General features: G+C 58.8%; 1 protein-coding gene across 2 annotated transcripts in view; it reads left to right on the forward strand.

Moving 5' to 3' along the window:
- The first annotated feature begins 1151 nt into the window (after positions 1-1151).
- Positions 1152-25772, forward strand: part of Cpt1a (carnitine palmitoyltransferase 1A) — a 49171-nt gene continuing 24550 nt past the window's right edge. Inside the window, exons 1-7 of one of the 2 annotated variants that reach the window (XM_026396424.2) lie at positions 1152-1251; positions 13450-13603; positions 15478-15617; positions 19862-20033; positions 21511-21612; positions 23637-23774; positions 25355-25432. In XM_026396424.2, coding sequence (XP_026252209.1) covers positions 13463-13603; positions 15478-15617; positions 19862-20033; positions 21511-21612; positions 23637-23774; positions 25355-25432 — 771 coding nt within the window. In that variant the 5' untranslated portion in view covers positions 1152-1251; positions 13450-13462. Of the gene's footprint in view, positions 1252-1411; positions 1486-13449; positions 13604-15477; positions 15618-19861; positions 20034-21510; positions 21613-23636; positions 23775-25354; positions 25433-25772 lie in introns of those variants that run through there. The other variant, XM_026396425.2, reaches the window with a different exon arrangement.

Here is a 25772-nt window from a genome sequence, read left to right on the forward strand (position 1 = left end):
TGTCTATGTGCCCCCACAGAGAACTATGTCCACGACAGTGACCCACATATCGTCTTCCCTTCATTTGAAACAATAAGCGTGGAACACGCAGCAACAGTTAGCAGCAGCGGGGGGCGGTGCTGCGCGAGGCTCAACCCAGAACTTTCATTTTCTCTTCTAAACCCTTCAGCTTAACGGCTGCAGAGGAAGATGGAGGCAAACTCAGTCTCCGTAACCAGGAGTGATAGAACTCTGAGAGTGCAGGTTTTGTTCAAAAAAATCAGTGCATTTATGGAGCAGCGGCTGTATGCAGAACCCGTAGCTCAAGCCCAGGAGCAGTAGGAGCCTGGGAAGGTGGCTCACCCGGCTGACCGCTCTGCCCCCTCCTGGCTGTCCCTTTGCTCCCTTCCCCCTAAACCTAGAAGCCTGACACCGGCTAGACACCCGGCCCCTCTCCGGAGGGGTCACACTGCACCGGGCTTCAGTCACTCGGCTCCTGGCACCTATCATGTTCTAGACGCAGGAATAGTAATAATTGTATTTATTTGATGTGGGATGGCACTCAGGGCCTCGCACATGCCGAGCATGCGCCCTACCACTGAGCTACACCCTTAACCCCCAATTGTTTCCCCAGGTCTTCCCTAAGTCCTGCCAGGGAGGCATTTTCGGCCCCGCTGGATGAGGAGGCGCCCATAGCGTGTTGGCTCCAAGAGTGAGGTCCGAATTGGGGCTGGGCCCGCTTCTCATTTACCAGCCGTGGGATCTTGGGCAAGTTAGTCACCCTTTTTCTGTTCGGACTCCTTGACTGTAAAAAGGGGTGGGAGGTCAACAGCATCAGCCCCGCAGGGGTGCCTCGAAGACCACCGGGCAATGCCTATAAACCGCGGGCCTAATAAGCCGGGCGCGGCGCTAAGTGCTTTCATGTGCACGGCCCTAACGAGCTGCCCCTCTGACAGACGAGGAAGCCGAGGCTGGCGAGGCGAGGAGGCTCGTCCCGGACCCCCGCTGTTAGGGGCTGCGGTGGCGTGCGCTCGCGGGCCTCAGTTTCCTCGCCGCCCCCTCCCCTCGGCGCCCCGCCCCGCCGCCCCGCCCAGGCCCCGCCCCCCGCCGCCCGCGGGGAGCCGCCTGCCCGCCCGCGCCGCAGCCCGGCAGCCTCAGCCAATCGGCGGCGGCCGGCGTCGGAGCGATCGGCCTCGCCCGCGGCCCTCCGCCTCCGGCGCCCGCTGGCCGCTCACTCATTCCGCCGCCGCCGCGCCGCCGTCCGCCGACTCGGTAAGGCCCGGGCGCGGGCGCGCACGGGGAGGCTGCGGCGCCGCCCTGCGGGCCGCGGCGGTCTGGGCGGGGGGCGCGCGAGGGCTGCCGGGACGCGGGCGCGGGGCCGCTGCCGGGTGGACAGGCGGGGAACCCCAGCGCGGTCCTCGGACGGCGGGGCTCGCGGAGAGCTCCATCCCGGGACGTAGCTGAGCCCCCACCTTGCGCAGTGGCTGCGGTCTGGGGTCCGCGCGGGTGGGTCTGCCCGCAGCGGGAGTGATGCTCGGCCCCTGGCACTTGGCTGGACACCCTCCAGCCCGGGACCAGTGGCGCCGCTGGCCCGTGTCTGCCGTCGCTCTGTTTCTCCAGCCCGCGATGGGATTGGGTCTGGGGTCTGCGCGAGGGTCGGTCTGCCGGCGGCCGAGGCTCGAGAAGCAGCGGGAGGGATGCTCTGCTCCCGGGATGCCTTTGACCCGGGGCAGAGGTGGGACCACCAGCTCCTTTTCCCCTTCCCGACTTCTCAAATGAATTGGGTCTGGGGTCCACCCAGGGTCGGTCAGTCGGCGAGCAGGTAGAGTGCTACAGCGGGAAGGATGCCTGGCCGGGACCCTTGGCGGGTTGCCTCCACCCCCTCCCCGCATCGGTCCCCGCAGCCCCTCTCCCCGCGCCCACCCCTTCCCCGTCAGTGCAGGCCATCAGGACACGCCCTTGGCGCAGGGACTCTCCGCGCGGTGCTACGGCCGGAGTGAACTGGTCGGGGTCCTCAGGTCCGGGCTCCGACGTGTGAGCGCCTCCCACCCCCCACTGTGCTTTGAGGGGTCAAGGGCAGGTGGGTGCGGAGAGGTTGTCCAAGGTCGTGCCAGGCGTGGAGGCGGCCGACCTGGGAGGGTGGGAGGCGACACGTGACCAGGCCTCTGCGAACTTGGCCCTCGACCCCGACAGCGCGGTCGGGCCCTCGGAGCAGCCCCCTGCTCCGCACCACCGCCCGGGCAGCCAGCAGCGGGTTCCTTTCGTTTTGTTGGGGCAGGCCGAGGGTCAGCGGCTTTGTGATGTAAATTGGTGCCTGGCTTTCGTGAAACCCCAAGGCTGGGAAGAGGAGGGATGATTTTTCTATTAACCTTCACAAGAGTTAAACATTACAAGTAATTACTGGATTAAATACAGAACAAACTTAATATTCCCAGCTCCAGGCAGGGAATATTAAGTTTGTTCTGTATTTAAGGGAAAGTAGTAACTTTGTTAAGTTATCAAACAAAATGAAAATGAATTCAACCTTTTGAAACGTGTATTTTGTTACACCATTTTCTTCCACGGGCGTCTGGTTTCTGGTCATTCCAGATATTCAAGCATGTTTATTTCTGTCAAAGCCACAAGCTAAGTGAATTAAAAAAAAAAAAAAAGGCTGAATAGCACTGGCCTTCCCACTGTGCCATCAACATCCACCTTTCCAAATTATCGGAAGACCAGCTGCCTGAGTAAGGAAGTCAGAAACGTGAGCCACTGTGCCGGTGAGGATGCTGTGGTGGAGGCCAGCGGCTAGGTTAAGGGGGTCTGGACACCATCAGCATTCAGACTTGGTTCTTTGGGTTGGTTTTGCCTTAGTACCAGGAGCCAGTGGGTTCTTTTTCACATGTAAATTGCTGTTTCTTACCTACAAAGCATGGCTGGACTTGATTTTGCACTTGAACTCCATCTTACAGACGCGGGGCCAGGTTTTAGGAGCGCACATACTTTGTGTTAAAGTGGTGGCTATTGGCATCATGCAGAGGCCCCGAAAACAAGCCACTTAACCTGGAGATGAAGGGAATTAAACCTGCGTCCCTTCCGCTGCTGCTGCTCCTGCTGCTGCTGCTGCGCTCTTGGCCGTGGCCCCAGACCAGTGGTCACCGAGCGGTCAGAACTGGGTCTGCAGGGAATCTTGGGGCACTGGCCAGCGCTTACCCAATACTGGCCCCGTGCTCATTCATAAAAACACCGTTAAGTTTTACTTGGGCTTCGCAGTGAACCCCTTTCAGACCTGCTCTGGGCTTGTGTGGGCACAGTGCCAGGTGGCTGGTTTGTTGGATGCCGCATCCGACAAACGGAGCTCGTAACTGTCCCGGGGCTGAACACCGGGGCTGACACCGCAGGGCTCGGCCTACCCCCGGAGAGGTGCATTGCATTTCCCGTGCTGTCGCTGGGATGGCAGCGGCCACCCGCGCCTCGCTCCGGAAGGTCTCCGTGGGCATGGCCGGTGGAACAGGATCTGAGCGCCGGGACGCGCCAGTCCGGGGGCGGGGCTCCGGATAACCTTTCCCCTACTTTTCTCAGTCGTCACGTGACGCCTGCCCGCGGGTGGGGGAAGGGGCGTGGCTTGGAAGCCGCAGTTGCCCTTCCGAGGACGAGGACGCGCTCCAGGCGCTCTAATGAACATCTTGCAGGAATCTAAGGGCGGTGGGAAGGTGGCGCCTTGGGAGGCAGAAAGGGTGCTTGATGAGGCCGGGCCGCTTTGCACTTTGATCGTTTGCATTTTTTGCTTTTGCTGGAAAACTGTTTAGTCACTCTGCATGGTTATTACTGGCAGGCCAGAGTTCTGTGGTTGGTGGAACCCTGAACTTCCCGGAAGAATTGGTGCTTTAAGAATAAAATGGTGATTCCAAGGTGAAACGTTTAAGTGCCGCGCTTCAAATCCCAGCTACTCCAGAGGCTGAGGCTGGAGGCTCTCTTGAGCCCAGGATTCAGGACCAGCCTGGGCAACAGAGCCAGACCCCTTCTCCCAAAAAAATAAAGAAAGGAGGGGGCGTACTTGAGAAGTGGAGCACTGCTTAGTTAGCATGCACGAGGCTTGGAAAAGAAAGATCATCTCAGGCTTGAATTGGGCTTCAGGCCTCAACCGTCTTAGGCTGGTTTATGCCAGTCTTGATCTTTTCTTGCAAGGATTTTTTTGTTTTAAAAATAAGCAATACAGGCACGTGATGCAAAGTTACAAAGGCCCAATTGGGAATAGAGTGCAAGTAGCCCCTCAGTGCAGTGCCCAGATGTCCAGCATTAACATGCTCTTTGATACAGAAATTGTCTAGACAATTTGGTTTTAAAAATATCTGTTACCTAATGCAAGTGCCGAATTTGTTCCACTTGTTTATTTCAAATATTTGTTGCTGTTTGTAACCTTCAACTTTAACCCTGTGCAAATATTGAGTGGACACTGGGTTCCCACAGGCTGAGGCCAGCATGCCCTGTTTGGGTAACGTGGCAGACCCAGTTCTGAGCAATGTCCACCTTTGCCTTTCTTTGTGTGTGGGTTGTGCTTACGTCCAGGAATGTTTTTGAAAGTTAATAATGAAGTCGACTGCCGTGACCCGAGTGTCCCCCTCACTGGGGTGATTGCCATCTTGGCAGTCTGGGACATCAGTGGCTACTCTTTGGTTCCCTGAGAATCCTAGGACAGGGAGCTCCTTAGGTAACAAGGAGAGGGGTGAGACATACTCCTGATGCTGGGGGTTTCTGGTACCCGTTCCTGGATCCTGAGGGTTATCTTGGAGCCTCTCTGTCCCCTGACCCCCAACCTGTGGGTGGGACTTAAGTCCTGCTCCTCCTGCACACCCACTGTCCTCGGTGTTTCCCTGACCCAGGGCAGGCCTGCAGGCCTGTGTTGAGGAAGGACAGAATGTCGGTGCTCCCTTTCTCCCCAGGGCGCTGCAACCTCCCAACATCATGGGGCTCCTTTGGGGGCATTGTGAGTTCTGTTTGCACCCCTGGAAGTTCCTGAGAGGGCAGCTTCCTTCATGTGGTCAGGACTTCTGGACCTGAGACCAGCAGCCCGCCCCTTCCCCGCACCCTCTGCTCCCAAGGGCTGGCTTCCTCTGGGCTCTGGGGCTCTTGGGCAGTTGCCTCATGCAGAACATTCTGGGCTGGGATATTGGGCGACCCCTCTCTTGAGAATACCTCACCCCAAACTAAAAAGGCAACACATGGGTTAAGGTAAACACAGAGGAATCTTAATTTTAAGACCTAGTCACATGCCGTGACTCAAACTTTGGCTTTTTATGAAATTATCATTCTTTCCTGTAAAGAGTCACCTCTAATTTTCCAAGTGTTAGCTTCTTTAGTGTCCCAAAGTCCCACTCCCCAGAGGTTTGCGTTTTCTCCTCCTCGCCACGCACGCCCCATAGGACTCGGGGGACCGTGAAGGTGTGCTGGAAGAAATCGACTAACTGCTGGCAGCGGGGTGTCCACGTGGGGGCCGTGGCGGCCAGTGTGGCAGGGAGGTCTGGCCCCGGGTGGGACCGCCAGCAGGTTCTGAGGGCCGTGGGCAACCCGCAGCCCCCACTGGAAAGGTGCTGCGCATGTTCTTGCGTCGAAGACCTGACGCCCGCGGGCGGGTGCGCGGCCCTCTTGTGGTTCCGTGTGATGGGGTGCTGGGCTCACCTGGTGTGCCAGGGACGGTGGCCGAGAGCAGATGACATCTGTGCAAGACCCTGTGTCTGAGGAAGTGGTAGAGCTGGATTCCAACCCAGATCTGCGCTGTCCCTCCCTGTCCTGCACTGCTCCCCAGATCACGGCAGCCGGGGGACGCCCAGCACGCACCAGACTCAGGTAACTGCAGATCAGAGGGAGCTCCCGGGCCTTGGTTCCTCACCTAAGGGTCAGTGAGTTCTAGGAGGCTCCAGGGAGAGACCAGACGTGGAAACAGTCTGTGCATGTGAACGACTGGGGAGCCCCTCCTGAGCGGGGCTGCGCTGCACAGTGGCGTGAAAGCCATGCACTTGAGTAGAAGCTGCACTTGGCATTGAGTTTGGATCTCCTCCTGGGCTAGTGATGGGTGGTACAGTCTTGCAGACCTTTCAACCTGCCGTGGGCTTGTTGGGCACCCCCCACTCAGTAAACTGGAGCCTCCATAAATACAGATCCTGGCAACCAGCCTTGGGTCTGTTGGTGGGTGTTATGGACACAATTGTGTTCTGCTCTCAGTTACACCTTGTATGCTGCTGAGAGCCATTACCAAGTAGGAATGACGCATCGGAATCCTTGCCAGAGTACCCCATGTTAAATGGACTTGCCTTGGAAATTTGCTGCGACCTTGCTTGTGTGTTTGAGAAAGGTGACCCTGCTCAATCACCAGGGTGCATCCAGGATTAGGGTGTATTCCTGCAGGAAGTATCCCTGTCCTTGGGTTTAGGGCGTGACAATAGGAGTTTTAGGGAAGTTGGAGGTTGAAGATTATTCCTGCTGGGAGTAGGGTGTGCCTGCTGCCTGAGTTCTCCTGGAGAGAAAGGATTTAGGACGTGAATTGTGTGTGTGTGTGGGGGGGTGATTGAGAATTTCCCCTGAGCGTGTGTGGAAGCTGGTGTGAGATCTGGAATAAAGAATTGCTGTTTGAACCTGCAAAGCTGTGTGGTGGCTCGTGATCTTGTGCCAAGCCGAGATATTGGCATTTGGCAGTATGCAAAGGTGAGGAGTGTATGAAATCGTCCTTGTAGCTTTAGGGACATTTGTGAGAACGATATCCTGGTAGAGAGGTTTGGGATCTCTCTCCTTTTTTTTTTTTTTTTTAAACTGGGGATTGAACCCCAGAGACACTCTACCACTGAGCTACAGCTTCAGCCTTTTCTTCAATTTTAATACTGACACAGCCTTGTGAGGTTACCGAAGCTGGCCTTGAACTTGCAATCCTCCCGCCTCAGCCTCCCCAGTCCCTGGGATCACAGCCATGGCTGGTGCACCTGGCTAGGTGTTTTATAGAAGTGTGGTCCTGCGTGGCTTCCCCTCATTCTTTTTTGCTAAGATCCCATTTCTCTGTATTTATTTGATGGGCCGCTGCCTGCTGCTGTGTGTGCCCCACTGATGAGCACTGAACTTGAGTCTGCCTTATTTCTACAGTCCTCGGGTGGGTGGGAGCTGTGTTGCTTCTGAGAGCTGTTGATAAAACCGTGAGGATGTGTCTTCTCACATGGACTGACCCCTCCTATTTACCCTGTCAACGTGCGTGTCTCTGCAGGAAGTTCACGGAGGGTCAGTTTAAATAATGCAAATGTTGGACGCTCAGTCAGGGGACTTTGTAAGGGAAGCTCCTTGGTGTGGTTCAGATGTGGCTTGTCCCCACCAAAACTCATATTGAAATGTGGCCTGTGTTTGGACAAGGGGCCTTCGAGAGCACGTTAGCCTCTCTCATTCCACTGGATTAGTTTTCACCAGAGTGGATTGTTATAAAGGGGTCAGTTCCTTTGTCCCCTCCCTCTTTTCTGCATGTGCCCACCCGCCACTCTCACAACCCTCCCACCAGTGAGATGCCATCCGCCCTCATTCATGGCAGCAGGAGACCCACGCAGTCAGATTAGGCTACCTGATCTCAAATTTCCCAGCCTTCACAATTGTGAGTCAAATAAACCTCTTTACAAATTATCCAGTCTCAGGTATTCTGTCATAGCCACAGAAAACAGACTGAGACATTTTCACCTCTTTTACCTGAGACCCACTCAAAGACATCAGGTGAGTTTTGAGTCTCACATCCTTGTTCCCAAGGCGTGTCCGTCAGATGTGGGGAGGGATGTTTCTGTGTGTGCACTCACTTACTGAAGAAGTACAAGATCACTGAGACACACAAATGTGTGTGAGGAAGGACACTCTTGGGAGTGCGTAGGCTGTGTTCCCTCCCACACCAGCCGGCAGGAGCCGGGGGTTTATTTTTCCTCCCATCATTTCTGGTTCTTCTCTGCTCCCCACTTCAGAAGAGGCCTGGTCCTTGCTGCACAGCCATGCCCGTCCTAGGACAGCCCTGGGCAGGCGTTAGCTTTACAGAGCGATCCTGGCCCTTTCCACGAGTCTCTGGGTAGCAGTGCAGGGGCCAGCCTGAGTTGCGGGGGCTGGGGGGGCTGGGGGGGGTGTCGTGCCTGGCATGGGTGTGCCTTCTCCCCTGAGCCTCCCCCCCAGCAGGGAGCCCTGGGCCACCTGCACTGTGGGGGATGTGGGGGATGTGCCTAGGTAGCCGCCCTGCCTTTGCCCACAGGCCACCTGCCGCCTGCTGCAGCTTCCTCCCCGGAGGCAGGCAGGCAGGCCTGTCCCTGGGCCCAGCTGGCGGCCACCCTGTGGCTGACCTTTCCTGGGGGATGCCCAGCACGTTGTTCACTGCTGGCCAAGGTAGGTGACGGGCTACTGGGCTTCAGTGGAGGGCAGAGCTCCGTCCGTGTGCCCAGGAGTTACACAATCCTAGTGGGGAAGCGGGACACAGGAATCGCTGCGGAGCTGGCGCAGAGGTGTCTGATGTCACCGTAGTTTTACTGGCGTCTGTGATGCATCCTTCTGGTTACAGGGGTGACCTGGTGCCACATGTGTTGTGACTTCAGGAATCTCAATAGATCTGCGTAGCAGCCCCTTCTCGACCTCGGTAGGTAGGAGCATGCCCGTCGCGGGTGACCCTCTGTTCTACCGCGTGCTGGCTGTGACCCTGGGCATGTTTCTGACATTTAAACCTCGGACTTTCTCATTACTCAGTGGGTGACACTAGTAACCATTGCCTAGGCTTCTAGGGAGTGTTGCAGGTCAATATATTAATAAAAAATATGCCATTGTCCAGCATGTGCCAGGTAGTTTGGTAAAATGAAGTTTCTGGGGTTTTTCTGTTTTTATTTTCAGTCCCGGGGATTGAACCCAGGCCTCATGCATGCTAAAGAACTCTGCCACTTAGTTAAATACCCAGTCCCCACTTTAAAATATTCTTTAAATTTTGAGACAGGATCTCACTATTTTATGGAGGCTGGCCCCGACTTAAAATCCTCCTGCCTCATCCTCCCAGAGGCTGGGATTGCCGGTGTGCACCATCACACCCTCCTATATATTCTATTTTTTGTTGTTAAAAGCACAAAAACAGACCTGTGCCCCCTGTGTAGGCCTCCCTCCTCCTACCTGTTTTTCCCTCTACCTCCCCACCCACCTGTCCGCATTGTGTGCTGACTGCCAGGCTGTGTTGAAACCCTTTGTCAAGCGTGGAATTTACACACATAATTTGGTTGCTGTAAAGACCATTTTCTTGGAAGCCTGTTGTCCTGTAGCGGGTTTGCGTTTGATTTACGGGACCCAGGCCATTTCCACACCCCGGTTCTCCTGGCAGGCACTGTGCCTCATGCTGCCCTTCCTCTCCTTTCCACCAGGGCCTTCAAGGATGGCAGCGGCCACTCTGAGGGACTAGGTCTCCGCCTACAGGACAGGGGCCTGGCATGAGGGTGGCGGGTGCCCACATGGCCAGTGTCAGGATTCGCGGCCTTGCCTCCCAAGGGAAGAGGTCTCTGTGAAGAGGAATCCAGCGGCCACGTTCCAACAGCAAAGTGCCCAGCTGTTTGTTGGCTGTGGCTCAGGCAGGCGGCAGGCGGGGACGTGAGGGTGCAGGCAGTGTTGCTGGAGCGGAGCAGGACGTGTCCCAGGTCCTCGTGGCTTGGTTCAGAGAAGGAGCAAGCGTGGCATTCTGGAGAAGCTCCTGGGAGGTTGAACTCCCGAGTGGCCAGCCGTTTCTTGCAGGACTGTTGCGCTTTGGGAAGGTGGGTTGGGGGCGGCCAGGGCAGGTCCCAGGAGCAGGGAGTCGTCAGCTGGGTTGGGGAAAGGGGAACGGCAGCAGGAACAGGGTGGTGACCCGGGGCCTGGCGAGGTGGAGGTGGCCAGGAGCCTGGCTTGGGGAGTGTGGGGGATACCCTGGAGCCTGTACCCCTGGGCTGGAGAGGTGAAGTTTTAAAGTCGTGATAAGTAGGTCACGTTCTCGGCCCGGTGTCTTATTTTGCATCTTGGCAGTGCTCTGGGAGCCGATTACTGTAAGGTGCTTAAGGCTCCGTGTGGACCTCGAGGTGAGTCCCTGAGGCTGCTGTAAGGCACGGAGTGGCCCGGGGGTCGGAGGGCGCGCCCAGGTGGGTTCCAGGCATGGAGGGTGAGAGTCCCTGCTCAGGTGGAGTTCTGGGTGGGCGGACCCCTCTGTGCAGCCTCCCGGGGTGCGTGTCCATGGAGGGACTGAGGGGCAGAGGCGAGAGCCAGGCCCAGGTGTCGCCTGAGTCTCAGAAATGGCTGTGGCCCTGCGGTGAGCACAGGCCCTTCTGCACCCCCCGCGCCAGGCCCCGTGGCAGAGGGGTTTCTGCCTCTGGCCTGTCGGATGCATTTCTGACTTTCCCAGCAGCTGGTGGTCACTGTCACAGCAGCCACTGCTGGTTTCATCCCGAGCCAGTCTGAGGACACAGGGCGAGAAGTGGCCTTGTGTCAGGAACAGTCCCTGGGGGCCCTCCCTGTGCCACCTGCCAGCCCTGCCTCTGGGGAGGGGCAGCCAGCCTGTTTGCCCAGAGTGTGCATCTCGATGGCTCTGTCCTGGTTTGGAATTCCAGTCCAAGGGCTAGAAGGTTTCTGGAAGCGTTGCTCAAGGATTGGAGGGCACAGGTGAAGGGCAGCGGGAGGTCAGGCCTCGCCGGCCTCTGTGTGTGGTTCCTTCTCAGTTTTGTTTCCAGTTTTTATTTGTTTTTGCCGGTGGCCATCCTTGAACTTGGAGTGTAGGCGTATTCTCTGCCACCAGGCTGGATCCCCTGGTCATGCTGAAACCTTGTCCCCAGGGCACTGCCTCTCTCCATGCTGGGCCCAGTGTCTCAGAACTGGGGGCTGCAAACGGCTGTCCCTGGGGGTGACACACACTGCTGTGGGCAGGTCTTCTGGGAAGTCCTGGAGGCTGGACCGCGGCTGTGCCAGCTGGTATGGGGCGCGGGGCATGGGGCCCCGGGGTGGGGGCATCATGCCTCCTGTCTCGGGAGGGTCCGGTGCCTGGATTCAGCGCACATGGAGAGTGGGCAGGGGCAGGTTGGCTGCCCTGGTGAGGCAGGTGCCACTGCCGGTCAGTGGGAGGAAAGCTGGGAGGGCACAGACCTGTGGGAGGGGCGGTCAGTTTTCAGTCTTGCTGCCTCCTGGGGGCTCCGGCTCCAGCACCATGAGCTGGTGAGGGTGGCCCTGTCTGTGCGTCTGGTGACCTCAGCCAGCAGGAAGGAGAAAGTGGGGCTCCTCTTGCCCCGACCCCCCAAGTGCCCCGGAGGTGAGGCCTGGCAGGGCCCCCCAGCGCCAGGAGGAGGTGGGGGAGGTCCTGCCGTGTGCTCTCTGAACCCCTGGGAGCTGCAGCCTCGGGCACCGAGGGATGAGGCAGCAGCCAGCTGGTACAGGTGGCCAGCGTCCAGATACAGCTGGCCTGCCTGAGGGAGCCGCCGGGCTGCCGTCCCCGAGGGCCCTTCTCTTCGCTGAGCTGACACGGAGCCACGGCCCCGGTGCTAGCCTGGACATGGTGTGGCTGGAACTCAGGGAGGGCCAGCACTGGTGCCCTTGGCCTCCTGCCTTGCCGAAAGGTGGCTGGAGGCAGGCAGGGGAGGGACCTACAGGCAGGTCACACAGGGACGACCTGTTCCCAGGCCCTGCAGCCAGGGGAGAGGAGAGGGAGCGAGGGACAGGCAGGTGGCTGACCTGTGGCCCCGGTAGGTGAGCCGGCAGCCTGGGGGGCTGAGCCGGGGACACTGGAAGGTGGGCCTGGCTTCAGCGAGGGCACTGAGGGCGACGGTCTGGTCACAGGAAGCTGGACCCTGGGCAGAGCAGAGGGGGCAGACGGGGTGGGGGCACCACCCCTTTTCCTGGGCCCCATCCCGTAGATAAGGATAATGCTACGCCACACACAGGTCCTTGCCAGCTCCTTGTTTGTGAAGCTGAAAGGTGAAAGCACCCCTGGGGAGGGACGGGCACTCTGGATTCTGCAGGGCCAGAGCCGTGTGGACTGTCACAGGGCCACCTCCGGACACTGGCAGGCTCGGGGACACGAGTGTGTGCCACAGGTGGGCCACACACATGGGCATGTGCACAGGCAGAGGGGGTGGGGAGCCCAGACGCTCAGCGTGCCAGGGGAAGACTCGCCCACGCGTGGGTGTCGGGCGGTGTCGTTGGGAATTTGGCCGTGGGCATCTTGACAGGGACAGCAGGACACCCTTCTGCTGGCTCCAGGAGGGGTGTGGAGGAGCCTCTCTGCTGCCCTGTGTGTGCGGTCCCTGGAGCATTCAGGACAGACGGCTGCAGAGCCCACGGCCGTCTCGGGCCCGGGAGCCTCCCCGAGTCAGGACCAGCTTCCTCCCCCTCCCCCCACCCACCCAGCGCTGCCCCGCCTGGTGCCCTGGTGCCTGCCTGGCCGAGTCTGTGGGGGCAGGTCTCCTCAGTAGCCCAGGTCTGGACGCTGACCATGGGTTCCTTCCCTCTCACCCTGTCTTTTGGGGGTAGGGTGCTGGGGCTAGAGCCCAGTGCCTCTTGCATGCGGGACAAGTGCTCTGCCACCGAGCCACATCCCTAGCCCTTTTATTTTGAGATGATGTCTAGCTAAATTGCCCAGGGTGGCCTTGATTTTGGGATCCTCCTGCCTCGGCCTCCAGAGTTGGAGTCACTAGGATTGCAGGCGTGCGTCACTGTACCTGGCCCGCCGTGGACTTCTGAGAGCCCCTCCTTAGGCCACCAGGGAAGCTAGTGGAGCAGTGCGGGTCTGGGACAGAGTGCTTCCTGATGAGAGGTGGAGAGGAGGAGGAGGAGGAGGGGGAGGAGGGGGAGGAGGAGGAGGAGGAGGAGAGGAGGAAGAGAGGAGGAGGAGGAGGAGGAGGAGGAGGAGGAGGAGGAGGAGGAGGAGAAGGCAGAGGAGGAAGAGGCAGAGGAGGAGGAGGCAGAGGAGGAAGAGGCAGAGGAGGAGGAGGCCCACTCCGTCCTGTGGCATGTGGCACGTGTTTTGGGGGATTCTGAGAGTGATCCCCACGGAGTCCTTGGGTGCTGTCCGGGAGCTGGGGTGGTTTCTCAGATCAGGACAAAGGCATTTGGCACTGGATTGTGTCCCTGCCTGAAGACCAGGGCGCAAGGCCGCTGTGGCCGCACTTGTGGGTGCTCGGTGCGTTCCAGCTGCCTCCGGGGCTGGAGAGTGCCTGTTCCTGCCATGGCTTCCTGTGTCTGCCGGCTGGGCTGGCGTGCTGGCGGGGGCGAGGTTCCCTGGGACGGGCAGGGCACCGGGGCACCGCCGTCATCTTGGGCCTCTCAGTGAAGGCCAGGACTGTACCGTGCTGGTCGCAGGATGGTGTCACTCGTGGGGACACTTGGATCTGTTCATGAAAAGCGTGAAGTCCGTTAGGCGGGGAGGAGGGACATCAGCACTGTCCCCTAACGTGGGGGCCCTCCCGGCCTCTGGTAACGTGCTCCACTGTGTTTCCCGTCCTCCAGGTAACCTCCAGACATGGCAGAGGCTCACCAAGCTGTGGCCTTCCAGTTCACCGTCACTCCCGACGGGATCGACCTCCGCCTGAGCCATGAAGCCCTTAAACAGATCTGTCTCTCGGGACTCCACTCCTGGAAGAAGAAGTTCATCCGATTCAAGGTTTCCGATATTTAAGTTCTCTCGACACCTTCTGTCCGAGTGCCAGAGGAGAATCAGTGTTTCAGCCGGGTGGTCAGCACTGGATTCCTGTCCCTGGAGTCCCCGCACAGCTATATGAGTGGACTGAATTCTTGACCACACTCTGAGAGGCAGGGAGAGAGAGCCCAGCGGCTCACTGGAGGGCAGGTGGGGCAGCCGGCTCAGAGGGGAGTGGCTGGCCCAACACAGCAGCCCAAGCCGAGACTGGGACACACGTCTGTCCCCTGCTCGGAGGCGGAATCCTGTGTGTCTTGTTGGGAAAAGGTCTCTCCAAACTGCAGTGAGTTTAGTAGCTGGCCTAGCTGAGGAGGGGTCCTCGGGGGATCCCAGCCCAGTCCTCAGCCACGGTTACCCAAACAAGTAGGAACTTAGTCCTTTTAAAGGAGGGGTCTTGATTTCTTTATTTTTGTTCTTTCTTTTTTGCGCTGTGCGGTGGAACCCCGGGCCTTGAGCACGTCAGGCAAGCGCTCTGCCGCTGAGCCACACTCCCAGCCCAATGTTAGTTCACGTATTAAAGGTCCCAGCGGGAATCAAGGGGTGTTCGAACACATTCAGGCTACGACATGGAGCCGGGAGGGAGCCCAGCCCTGCGGCCCCCCTCCCCCGCCCACTGTCCAGGGCATGGCTTCCTGGCGTCCTTCTGTGAGGGGGCTCTTGGGAGACCCCCTGAGCTAGAGCAGGGGGCAGCCAGTGAGCCCCTGGAGCCAGCCCTGCTGCACGGGTGTCCCTGGGCTCCAGGTGGCCTGGCGGTGCTCCACCCAGCACCGTGGAGGTGGGGGGGCCGCCTGTGGGAGCAGCCAAGTTTGGCCCACTGATCCTTTTACATATGTGTTTTTAGTTGTAGGTGGGCCCAATACCTTTATTTTATTTGTTATTTTTACGTGGTGCACTATTCTTGCTGAGAGCGGCAAGAGTGGTACGGGTTCAGCCACGTAGGATACACCCTGCGGACGGGCCAGCTTCTGCGCCAGGGCTGCGCCAGGCACAGGCCTCGGTGTGGATCTGGGGCTGGGCAGACCTGGTGAAGAGGAGGCGTTTTACTCTAGCACCTTCCTTCTCTGGGCAGTTGGAGGTCAGTGCTGCTGACCTGTGGGGGTGCCTGTGCCTCCTGAGCAAGTTGAGACCGTGCTGGGAGTTTGACCTTGTTCTCTGGGTCGAACCAACGCCTTCCTAAGAGGCGTTGTGGTGGGGTGGTTCCTGAGGTGCTGGGATGGAATCCTGGGCCTCATGCTTGTAGGCAAGTGCTGTGCCACCGGGAGACCCTGCTGCTGGAGAACGTCTCTTAACTGCTCCCCGAGTGTTCCAGGAGTCCTCGCTCTACGCGGGGCCCCTGCTGCTCCTCCTGGCTTCTCGGGGTCGACATTTCGCCAGTTTTATTTCAGGGGATCCTTTTCCCCTCAACGCCCCCTTCTGCCCCCCGGAGTATTTTCCGGCAGATTCCCCACGTGGAGCGAGGGCTCCTGGAACACTCGGGGAGCAGTGCAGGGTGGTTTTGCAGCTGGGGCTCGGGCATCCTGGGCAGTAGCAGGTGGGGGTAGGACCTCACGGTGGCCCAGGGATGTCCCTCACCAGCCGTGAGCCAGACTGGGAGGAACCTGGCATCTGTATGGTGAGCTAGTGCCTGGGGCGATGGGTGTCCTGGGTCCCTCTTGGGGACTGTGACAGGGAAGGTTCTGGCTGGGAACTTGAGGAAGACTGGACGCGGGGGGAGCAGCTGTGACTGACGGGCTAGCGCTAGGGCGCCCGGTTGCCCACGTCCTCCCGAGTGCCCGGCGTCCGGGGTGCAGTGGTGGTGGTCCTGGAGGGCGTGGCTCATGGCTGGCCTGTCTGTCTAGAACGGCATCATCACCGGCGTGTTCCCCGCGAGCCCCTCCAGTTGGCTCATCGTGGTGGTGGGCGTGATGTCCTCCACGTACCTCAAAGTGGACCCCTCCCTGGGGATGATCGCAAGAATCAACCGGACCCTGGACACCACGTGAGTGACCCTGCCCCATCTCCAGCCGTCCAGAAGGCTGCTTTCCTACTGTCCATGTTCCCTGTCCCTTCAGATGCAGTGACCGTCACTGCTCCGCGGGAGGGAAGCGTGAGCCCTTGCTCGCAGGTTGGCTTCTCCCACTTCCTGGGCTGGAGTGGAGGTTCCCCTGGGGCTTGGGACCTTGTGGCCTTTCCTCTGCAGACCAGGGTGGGAAGAGTGGTGGGGACCGGTCCCTGCTGGAGGTGTCTGTCTGCCTGAGGCTCCTCAGTGGCCGCGCACATGGCCCACGGTGTCCTCGCAGGGAGTTTCTGCCCAGGGCTGGTTCCAGCGTGGCCACGTCTGCAGGTGTGTGGTCAGCGCAGCCCAGGTTCAGGGTTCCTGCACTGACTGCCATGGGGCACTTGGGGCACCTCGGCCCTTAGCTCCCTCTGGAGTGGCTTAGCGCCCCCCGGGAAGCCCCTGCCAGGCCTAGACTTGGAGTCAGATTTTTCTAGGCGCTTGGAAACAGGCTCTGCTCCACCAAGAAATAAGACCCAGGCTGGTGTGTGAGTCAGTAATTTTCTTGAAAAAGTCCCTCGGTCCCCAGGGTCTCCTGCGGCCACATTCCACACACATCTCTTCTTCCTTCTGTGGTGCTGGGGACGGAACCCAGGGCCTCACATGTGGGTGCTGGGGCCGGAACCCAGGGCCTCACACATGCTGGGCAAGTGCTGACCCCTGAGCCGCAGCCCAGCCCTTGCACGCATTTCTCAGCCACCTGTGGTGTCTGTTGTGTGCCCAGTTCCCAACAGGATCCTGACCCCACACGGGGTCTTCAGGTCAGACCCTGTGCTCCAGTGACCTCTCATTTGGGTCCCCTGCTACCTACAAGGAAATACTCAGAGCTGCAGGGTCCCCTCCGGGGTCAGGGAAAGAGGTAGTGCGTGGGGTCCCTGGGATCCAGACCCAGCTCTGCCTAGTTCTGAATCTGTGCCTCCTTCCATGTCCCTCAGAGCCCTTCCCCTCCCACCAGAACCTTCCAAGAGACAAACCACAATCCAACCAGCTGCCTCAGTGACGTCCACCTGATCAGATGCAGAACACCTGGGCTCCGGCCCCTGGTGGCCTGGTGCCTGGCACCCGAGCACCTGAACGCACGTCTCTGTTCTCTGGTTTGAAAGCCCTGCGGTGTCAGGAAGGGTCCCTGGCTGTCCCCCACCAGGAGTTCCATTCGGCTTCTGCTTGTTTTTGTGGAGGAGCACTGTAGGCCGGTGACCAGAGGAGTCATGACCCAGGTCCTCCTGGGGCCCGGGCCTCCTCTTTGGGCCAGCAGCACGTGTGGAAGTGCAGTGCCCGTGGCGGGTGGGGGGCGGGCCACGCTGAAGTGGAGCTCTGGGTCTCCTTCATGGTCTCCCCGCTCCTGGCCCTTGTTCCCTCAGAAAGGGGTAAGAAATAACCTGGCCAGTGTGGCCAGGCCTGGGGCTCAGCCTGCAGGGCCCCGGCTCCGCTCCAGGTGGCCACAGGAGACAGTCTCAGCAAACCACTGATTGGGTTGTGCCGACAGTGTGCAGTGCGCTGATGAGGTGCATCAGCCTGGCCCTGTGGGCACTCCCAGGACACTGAGTGGTGCCCCGGCTCTTGGCCTCTGCTTTTTGAGGGGTCCGTGCTGGAGTCCGCTGCAGCCTGCTCCCTAAGCGGACACTCGGAGTGAGCAGGAGGGCTGGCTCATGCCTTCAACAGATAAACCTTCCAGTCATTTGGGTGGACACACGCCTGGCCTGGGCCCCGGCCAGCTTCCTTGTCTGCCAGGGGACTAGGACTGGTAGGGACTGCTGCTGTCTTGTCATCACAAGAGCACGTGGCAGACCTTGCCTGTGGCCAGCCTGCCTCCTGTCTTCCTCCAGCCAGGGGCCATGGCCCTGGGACAGCTCACACAGCTCACAGCTCATGCCAGTCAACGAGCTGGCAGGAGCTTGGCCCGCCTCCCTTCATGCTGCCTGGGGTCAGACACTTAGTGTGCTCCCTCGCGTGGGCGGACTCTCCCACCTGGGCTCGGTGTAGAATCCGCCAGCTCTTTACAGGCTTTCGTAATCTGGCCGTTATAAGATTTGTTTCTTGGCCCTATTTTGGTAAACTGGGTCATCCCTGGTCCAGATTTAGAAAGGCCAGGCTGAGGGTCAGCATCTTCCAGCCCCAAGTGCTGTCCTGGAACGTCCTGGGGAGCTCCAGTGACCCAGGCTGCTGCTTTTTCTTTCTTGGCCGTGCTGGGGGCGAACCCAGGGCCTCATTCCTGCTAGGTGGGCGCCCTTCCCTGAGCTGCACACCCTGCCCCGGGCTGCCACTTCCCAAGTGCGGGCCTTTGAACCGTGTGGGTGTCATCTCTGTGGCTCCTCGTCCTCGGCAGCCTGACAGGGAGCATGTTCCTCAAGGAAAGCCTTTGCCATCCAGGTACCTCTGAGTATGTAGACAGAATTCTGAGCATATTACTGAGTGCAGCGGTGCACGCCTGTGATCCCAGTGACCCTGGAGGCTGAGGCAGGAGGACTGCAAGTTTGAGGCCAGCCTCAGCAGCTTAGTGGGACTGTGTCTCAAAAAGTAAAAAATGGCTGGGGATGTGGCTCAGTGGTTAAGCACCCCCACATTCAATCCCCGGTATTAAAAAAAATGTACTGAGTATGTCATTTATTTATTTATGCTAAAATACTCTTTGATTTTTGTGAATTGAACCTCTAATATAGTAATGTAGTACCTAGAAATCTAAGATATAAATAATCTTAACTATAGCTTCTTAAATCCCTAAATCTAGGTTTGCTTATACATCAGATTATCAGAAAAGATTGTGTCGTTTCCAAGTAGAGACTACAGTTGAACACTAGATTTGACAGTTTATAGAAAAATACAAATTTTGAAGCAAATTTGTATTTCACCTTGAAGATAATTTGTTTCTGGGTCATTGTTGAATACATTGTTAAACTGATGGCTTCAAACATTGGATATGTTCAGGTTGTGTAGATTGTTTGTCATTTGAAACACCTTTTTTCAATATCTTGCAGTTTCTAAGCAACTAACACTAAAAGCCACAAAGTAGCTGTATTTCATCCATATTTTTTCTTGCAGTATCTGCGGTTTTGTTTCTAACTCTCCCGAGTCTCACAGTCGCACTATGTGGCCATTTTGTGAGTGGCGAATCTCCTCGACTGCAGTCCCCGTGAGGCTCGGCACCATGTCGTGTTTCAGGCCCCACTTTACCATGAAGCTCAACCTTTTCTGTCTCAAAGGAAACATCTTTGTTTTTCTGCATAGTGTTTGAGTGATCATCGTATGTGATCCAGTCATTTTTTATGCATGATAAATATTCTATCTAGACCAAAACAAGCTCTTTTGATACTAAATAGTTCAGGTAGTACTTGTTTTTTTTTTTAATCTTTTTTATTTGTATGTGACAGCGGAATGCATTACGATTCTCATTACACACATAGAGCACAATTTTTCGTTTCTCTGGTTGTATACTGAGTACATGGACACCAATCCGTGTCTTCACACATGGACTTTGGATAGTGATGCCCATCACATTCCACCATCATTGCTGACCCCTGCCCCCTCGCTGCCCCCCCACCCCTCTGCCCTGTCTGGAGTCCGTCTGTCCTCCCCTGCTCCCCTCCCTACCCCACTGTGAATCAGCCTCCTTGTGTCAGAGAACACATTCGGCACAGGTGGTCGTTGTGACAGATGGTTTTGTGTGAGCAACATCCAAAGGTCCCTTGGAGTGGGAAAAAATGATCTTGAGCAGAAGAAAAAGGCTTGGAATGCCAGTGCGCACCTCGGCTCGCCCGCCCCACCGTGTGGTTTCCCCCTGGGGGGCTCCTGTCCCCGGGGACTGCCCTGGGAGGCCCCCTCCACCCAGGTGGCCCAGATCAGCCTGGGTTTGTTTGGATCCCACCCAGGCTCCTTGTTTTAAGGGACGGCGTCTCTCTGGGGTGCCCGGGCCGCTCTTGGACTCCCGGGCTCCCGGTAGCTGGGGTGCAGGGCCATGCGGGAGGTCCTGGCCAGGAGCTGGCTCATTTTGGGGGAGAGGGACAGACTTTGAGTCTTGGAGGGGATCCTGAGCTGTCTTCCCTGTTCTCCCGAGGAGCGGCTCTGGTCCAGGCGGGCGGCCTTCTCCCGTTTCTGTCCCTGGAAAGAGCAGCTTTGCCCCGTGGCTCACCCCGTCTCGCCGCCCCTCCCCCACCCCACACTTTGGCGTCCTGTGTGGTTTGTCCCCCCAGCAACTGCATGACCAGCCAGACGAAGAAAGTGGTCAGCGGCGTCCTCTTCAGCACGGGCCTCTGGGTGGCCCTCATCGTCACCATGCGCTACTCCCTGAAGGTGCTGCTCTCCTACCACGGCTGGATGTTCGCGGAGCACGGCAAGATGAGCCGGGCCACCAAGATCTGGATGGTGAGAGCACGTGGCCTCAGGGGACCTCACGGGCGCCCCCGGCACATGGCATGCCAAGGCTGACCCCTGCTGGCCCCTCCCTGCAGGCCGGATCAGTCCTCTCACTGCTGACCCAAGCTCCGCCTGCTTCGTGGGGACTTGCTCAGGTTGGGTTCAGGCCCCCACCGGGGTCACGCCATGCCGTCAGGCACTGGGGTTTCCTTCGCTGGCCCCTGCTGCCCTGGCCCAGACCCAGCAGTCTCTACAGGTCACAGCTGGGCTCTGCCTGGGCCTCTGTCCACTGTCTGCGTGAGCTCAGTTGTCTGAGGATCACCCGTCCCCAGTGGGGCTCCTCTTAGGACTTGTCAGCCCTCCTCTTTGGGGTTCGGCCCCTGTAGGCCACCACAGGCCCCTGAGTGACCCGAGTGTGCCTGTCCTCTTGTTGCTGGGTCCGTGGGCACCAGGCTCTTCGAGCCCAACCTGGGTCTTTGGAGCTGGGTGCTTCGTACAGAAACAGAACTTGGTGGACCCTCACTGTCTGCAGCGTCCTGAACAGTTTTCTTGAACCTGGTCACAGGGAGAGTCTCTCCAAGTCCCTGGTCCCCTGGAACTGTCCTTGGTCTCCACGACGTGCTTGGAATCAGTGTGTGGGCGCTGCTCGCCCATCTGCCCCGCGGTCGGCACCCGACTGTTCTGTTCCGTCACCATGTGGCGGCCCCAGCCGTGGGCTGGGCCTGGTGCTCGGGCCTCCAGGGGGTCACCTTGGTGCCCTCCCCCGCCCCGGGCTCCACTTTCCCCAGGACCTCGGCTTTGTTCTCTGGCTGCACATTCTCTGATTGCTAGGGAAGCTGGACACCTAGACAGGAGGGGGACGGTGGCCCACGCAGAGTGGCCCGATGATGTCTCCTCGAGGGGCTGATCGACGCCCCCTACTGTGGCACCTGTGGCTGATTGACATCCCCAGGTGGCACTTGGGCCCAGCCGAGTCCCGTGGTGCCTCAGCACTGGGGCCACCCTGTCCTAGGAGCACCTTTGTTCCTGTCGGCATGAGGTGACCTCCAACAGGTCCAGGCCGTCCACCAGGCCCACTGGGAGGGCGAGTTCTTTTCCTCCAGCCGAGGGACAAGGGGACTGCATCGTCCCCCCAGGGTTGGCTCCAGGGCCAGGCCAGGGCTGACCTCAGCCCCTGTTGCCGGAGCCTGAGCTGCCCCACACCCAGGGCTGCAGGGGAGGGTGGCGCAGTGCGTGGGGCAGCCTGGCGGGGCGGGGCCCCAGCTGACCCCGTGGGACACGGGCAGCGGCATCTCCACGCCGGTCCAGCCTGGCGTGTCTGGGTTTCTGTGTGTGTTTGCCACGGCCAGCGAGGGAGGGGCAGAGCGTGGCCTGGAGGAAAAGCACATCCTGCAGGCCCTCGTGAGCCGTTGGCCATGTCCACGTCGGGAACTGGCCTTGGGTCTTCCCCGGAGCCACGTCTTTAAAATGTCACCTTTTCCTTCAGAGCATGGTCAAGATCTTCTCTGGCCGGAAGCCCATGCTGTACAGCTTCCAGACGTCCCTGCCTCGCCTGCCTGTCCCAGCCGTGGAGGACACCATCAGCAGGGTGGGTGTGGCCGGCGGTCCTGGGGTCTGGGTGCAACTGGCTCTGAGTCAGGTGGCGTTGCCTGCTCTGATTGGCTCGCAGCACTGTGCCCTGTGGGCCGTGGGCATCGGTTCCGCTGTGAGGCTGTGTCTGGAGCTGTTCCAGGGAAGGTTCCACGTTTCATAGAGAAACTACGGGGGGGGCGGGGGGTGTTTCTTCCGCAGCTTCCCCGAGATACAATTTACTTATTTAAAGAAACGTTTCTAGCTGTAGATGGACACCATGCCTTTTATTTATTTATTTATTTAATGGGTGCTGAGGATGGAACCCAGTGCCTCACACGTGCCAGGCGAGCGCTCTGCCCCTGCGCCCCGCCACGGCCCGAGACACAGCGTGCATCACGTACAGCTTCCCTGTGCAGTTCCGAGGTTTTGGAGTCTCACGTAACTGTCTCAAACGTAGCCTGTGTGTGTGTGTGTGTGTGTGTGTGCGTGCATGCGCGCGTGTGCACACTTGTGAGATACGAGTCTCTGTCTTCTCCTTCTGGAGTGTGGCTTCGGTGACGTTGGTTGTGTTCACCTGTCTGTAGGCAAACTCTCTCGTGGTCTCAGACAACCCTAAACCGTTGAGCAGTGGCTCCCGCTGCCCTCCCCCAGCCCTAGTGACCTCTGTCCCACTTTTTGCTTCTGCCTCTGCCATTCAGGACATTGCACATAAGTGCCATCTCACAGGGTGTGACTTCCTAGGCCTGGCTCAGTCCACTGAGATGTGACTTTCTGTGTCCTGGAGAGAGAACCCAGGGCCCTGCACACACTAGGCAAGCGCTGCCCCTGAGCCGTCCCCAGCCCAGCCCAGTGACCTCAGGTCCATCCATGCATGGCCTGTGGGTGCATGTTCCTTCTTTGGCTCAGAGCGTTCCTAGGTGTGGCGGACGGCAGCTCACCCTCCGTGGACGGTCGTCTGAGCGGTTGCTGCCACTTGGCTGTGGCGCATGATTCTGCTGAGTGTCCACGGACAGCCTTTTGTTTTCCGGTTGCTACTGGCCTGAGGTTATGTCCAGGAGAGGAGGAGTGTCCTCTGCTGATGGAGGGCAGTTCTACACAGACGGCCGCACGGCTTAAACCCTCGCCAGCGTCTGTGAGGGCTCCGTTGTTTCTTAAGCTGGAAACTTCTGGGAATCAGGGTTTGGAAATAGTCCCTATTTTCGGCAGGTCCCTTCCCATCTGTGCTCTCCTGAGTCCTCCCCTGTGTGGGGGCTGAGGCCGCCCCACCGCGGCACCCTCTGGTGGAGGGGCCCAGGGCTCTGCAGGCCGATCCCCCCTGCCCTGCATGGCTCAGGCTCTGCCGCACGGCATGGTTGCTGTCTCACTAAAGCGCTTGGTGTAAGCCTCCAGGCGGAGCAGCCGGCCCTTTTCAGAGGCAGGCCCTGCCCTCCAGCGCGCAGCTGGGCCCTGCGTTCCCAAGGCTGTTCTGGCCCCAGTGGGGTAGTCGGAAGTGAGCTGCTCACGGAGGTGCAGGGGGGAGTGCCCGAGTGCCCTGCTCCCCGTGCCCCTCCGTCCAGCGTCTGCTCTGTTAAAGCAGTGCCTGTCGGGCGTCTGTGCGCTGAGACCCTGACCCTGGAGCCTGGCCTGGGCCTGTCCCGGTGGAGACAGCGCTGTCCTGTCACCTGCCTGGCCCTCCCCCATCTCACAGGCACCACCCCAGGTCATCACAGACATTTGATGACAGGCCAAGCCATGGACAAGGGACTCTCCTGAGATCTCTGTTCACCTTGACGCTGTAGAAGTGACCCTGGTGGACTGGCGGTGATACAGGATTTGGGGCACTTTTTAAGCTACTGAAGGATGAAAGGGCTTTAAGTGTTTAGTTGTCATTAACCCCCAGGTCCTTCACCACCAGAGCAGTTAACTTTGGGGGCTGGCTGAGATCAACCGGGGAAGGTTTTACAGTCTTTTGAACACAGTGTGACTTCTGTAGACACAGGCGGGGGGGCGCCAGGCCTAGATGCCTGGGTGTAACTGGCCGATGTTTCCTTCTCTAACCAGTACCTGGAATCCGTGAGGCCTCTCATGAAGGACGGGGACTTCCAGCGCATGACAGCACTGGCCCAAGATTTTGCTGTCAACCTTGGACCAAAATTACAGTGGTACTTGAAGTTGAAATCCTGGTGGGCCACAAATTATGTAAGTATATATATAATGTTTCTTTTTCTTTTTTTCTTTTTTGGTACCAAGGATTGAACCCAGGGGTACTTAACCACTGAGCCATCTCTCCAGTCCTTATTTGTATTTTGTCTGGAGATAGGATCTCACTGAGTTGCTCAGGGCCTTGCTAAGTTGCTGAGGCTGGCCTTGAACTTGGATCCTCCTACCTCAGCTTTCAGAGCCACTGGGATTATAGGTGTGTGCCACCGTACCCAGCTCCCAGCCCTTTTTATTTTAAGACAGGGTCTGATTTGCTTAGCGTCTCATTAAGTTGCTGAGGTTGGCCTCAACCTTGCGATCCTCCTGCCTCAGCCTCCTGAGTTGCTGGGTTTACAGGTGTGTGCCACCACACCCGGCAACGTAACATTAACTTGATGAAATTTTTCCATATGAAAATACAGATTTAGGGGCCAGGGATGACAGAGTTGAAGTCACAGTGTAGACTAGCCGGGCTCACCCCGGAGGACCTGTGTGCAGAGGTGGTGACGGTTTGGCCTGAGAGCAGGTGTATGGAGGAGGGACATTTACACCTGTGGTCTGTGCTGCGGAGCTGTTCCTCCTGCAGCATCGGGGTGCGCTGCCCGGCCACCTGCTCCTCCCCTCAGGTGTGGTTCCTTTGCCCCTGGAGCTTCTCCTCACAGCCCTCGGGTCAGGGCTGGGATGCGGCTGGGTCCCGCCCAGCTCTCGTCCACGGGCATCTGCTCCAGGATGGCGTCTTGGCAGTCTGTGCCAGGACCCGCTGAGCTTCCTCGTAGGAGGGGAGGCCAGGGGAGACGTTTGGGGATGGAGCAGGGGGCACAGTCCAGGCTTTGAGGACCACTCATGTGCCAGAGGAGGTGTCAGAAGTGACCCGGGTGGAGCAGGGGATGGTGCCAGTCGGGCGTTGTGGCTGGGCGGGCCACTGTCGGGTGGGACAGTGTCTGTGGGTGCGGAGGAAGCGCTCCTCGGGTGACATCGGGTCGTTAATTTTTGAGAACAAGATCACGCACAGGCCTCAAGTCCAGGGCCGTGGCTTTGACCGGTGCCGGATCAGAACCAGGGAGGGAACCCAGACTGCGCCACGCCCCCAGCCCTTTCCGTTCTGTTTTGAGACCGGGTCTCGCTCAATGGCTGGGGGCCTTGCTAAGCTGCCAGGCTGGCCTTGAATCCTCCTGCCTCCGCCTCCCAAGCTGCCGGGCTCTGGGCGTGAGCTCTGCACTTGGCGAGATGCGGGCTCTTCTGGGGATACCCGGGGAGGGGGAAGCCATCTGCAGGGCAGTTTGGGGTCTTATCTCCGGTGCTGGGTGGGGTGCAGCGTCTCTGCCTGCACAGTGCTGGCCACTCAGAGCAGGTCAGCAGGCCGCTCTCACTTGTGTTTTCACGTCTGAGAAATGGAGGTGACCACCTCCTGGCTGGGCCTCAATTTGAGACAGTGCGGTTCCCACTGTCCTGCCGTCTCTGGGTTTAGAGGCTCCGTGCTCTGGATGCCCCGGGAGACACTGAAGTCTGCCAGCGAGCACCAGGGGCGTCCAGAGCCGTGGCTCCCGCTCAGCCTCTGGCTGTCCCTGTTTTATTGCCAGGTGAGCGACTGGTGGGAGGAGTACATTTACCTGCGGGGACGGGGACCACTGATGGTGAACAGCAACTACTACGCCATGGTGAGTCGGCCAGCCGGCTGCCGTCCACGGGGTTGTGGGGTAGCACGCGTCCTCCCAGGTGACCTCGCCAGGGCTCTGCTGGGTGCTGGGTGAGCTCGGGCCTGCACCCCTGCTCCTGTTTCCCCCGCCCAAGGCTTCACCCCCTGGGGACGCCAGGCCTGCTTTCCACACCAAGGACCACGTGCGCATCCGTTTGTAGGGGAGGTTGCTCAAGGTGCTGAGTTGCTGCAGAGAAGTCTGGATTGCAAATACAGGCTTCCTGCGAGCAGGACTTCCATGCCCTGTACCAGTGCCACTGTTGCGTAACTCAGCTTGATGACATCTGCCTCACTCGCCCTCC

The sequence above is a fragment of the Urocitellus parryii genome, chromosome 4 (assembly GCF_045843805.1).
Source record: "Urocitellus parryii isolate mUroPar1 chromosome 4, mUroPar1.hap1, whole genome shotgun sequence".
NCBI classification, from domain to species: Eukaryota; Metazoa; Chordata; class Mammalia; order Rodentia; family Sciuridae; genus Urocitellus; species Urocitellus parryii.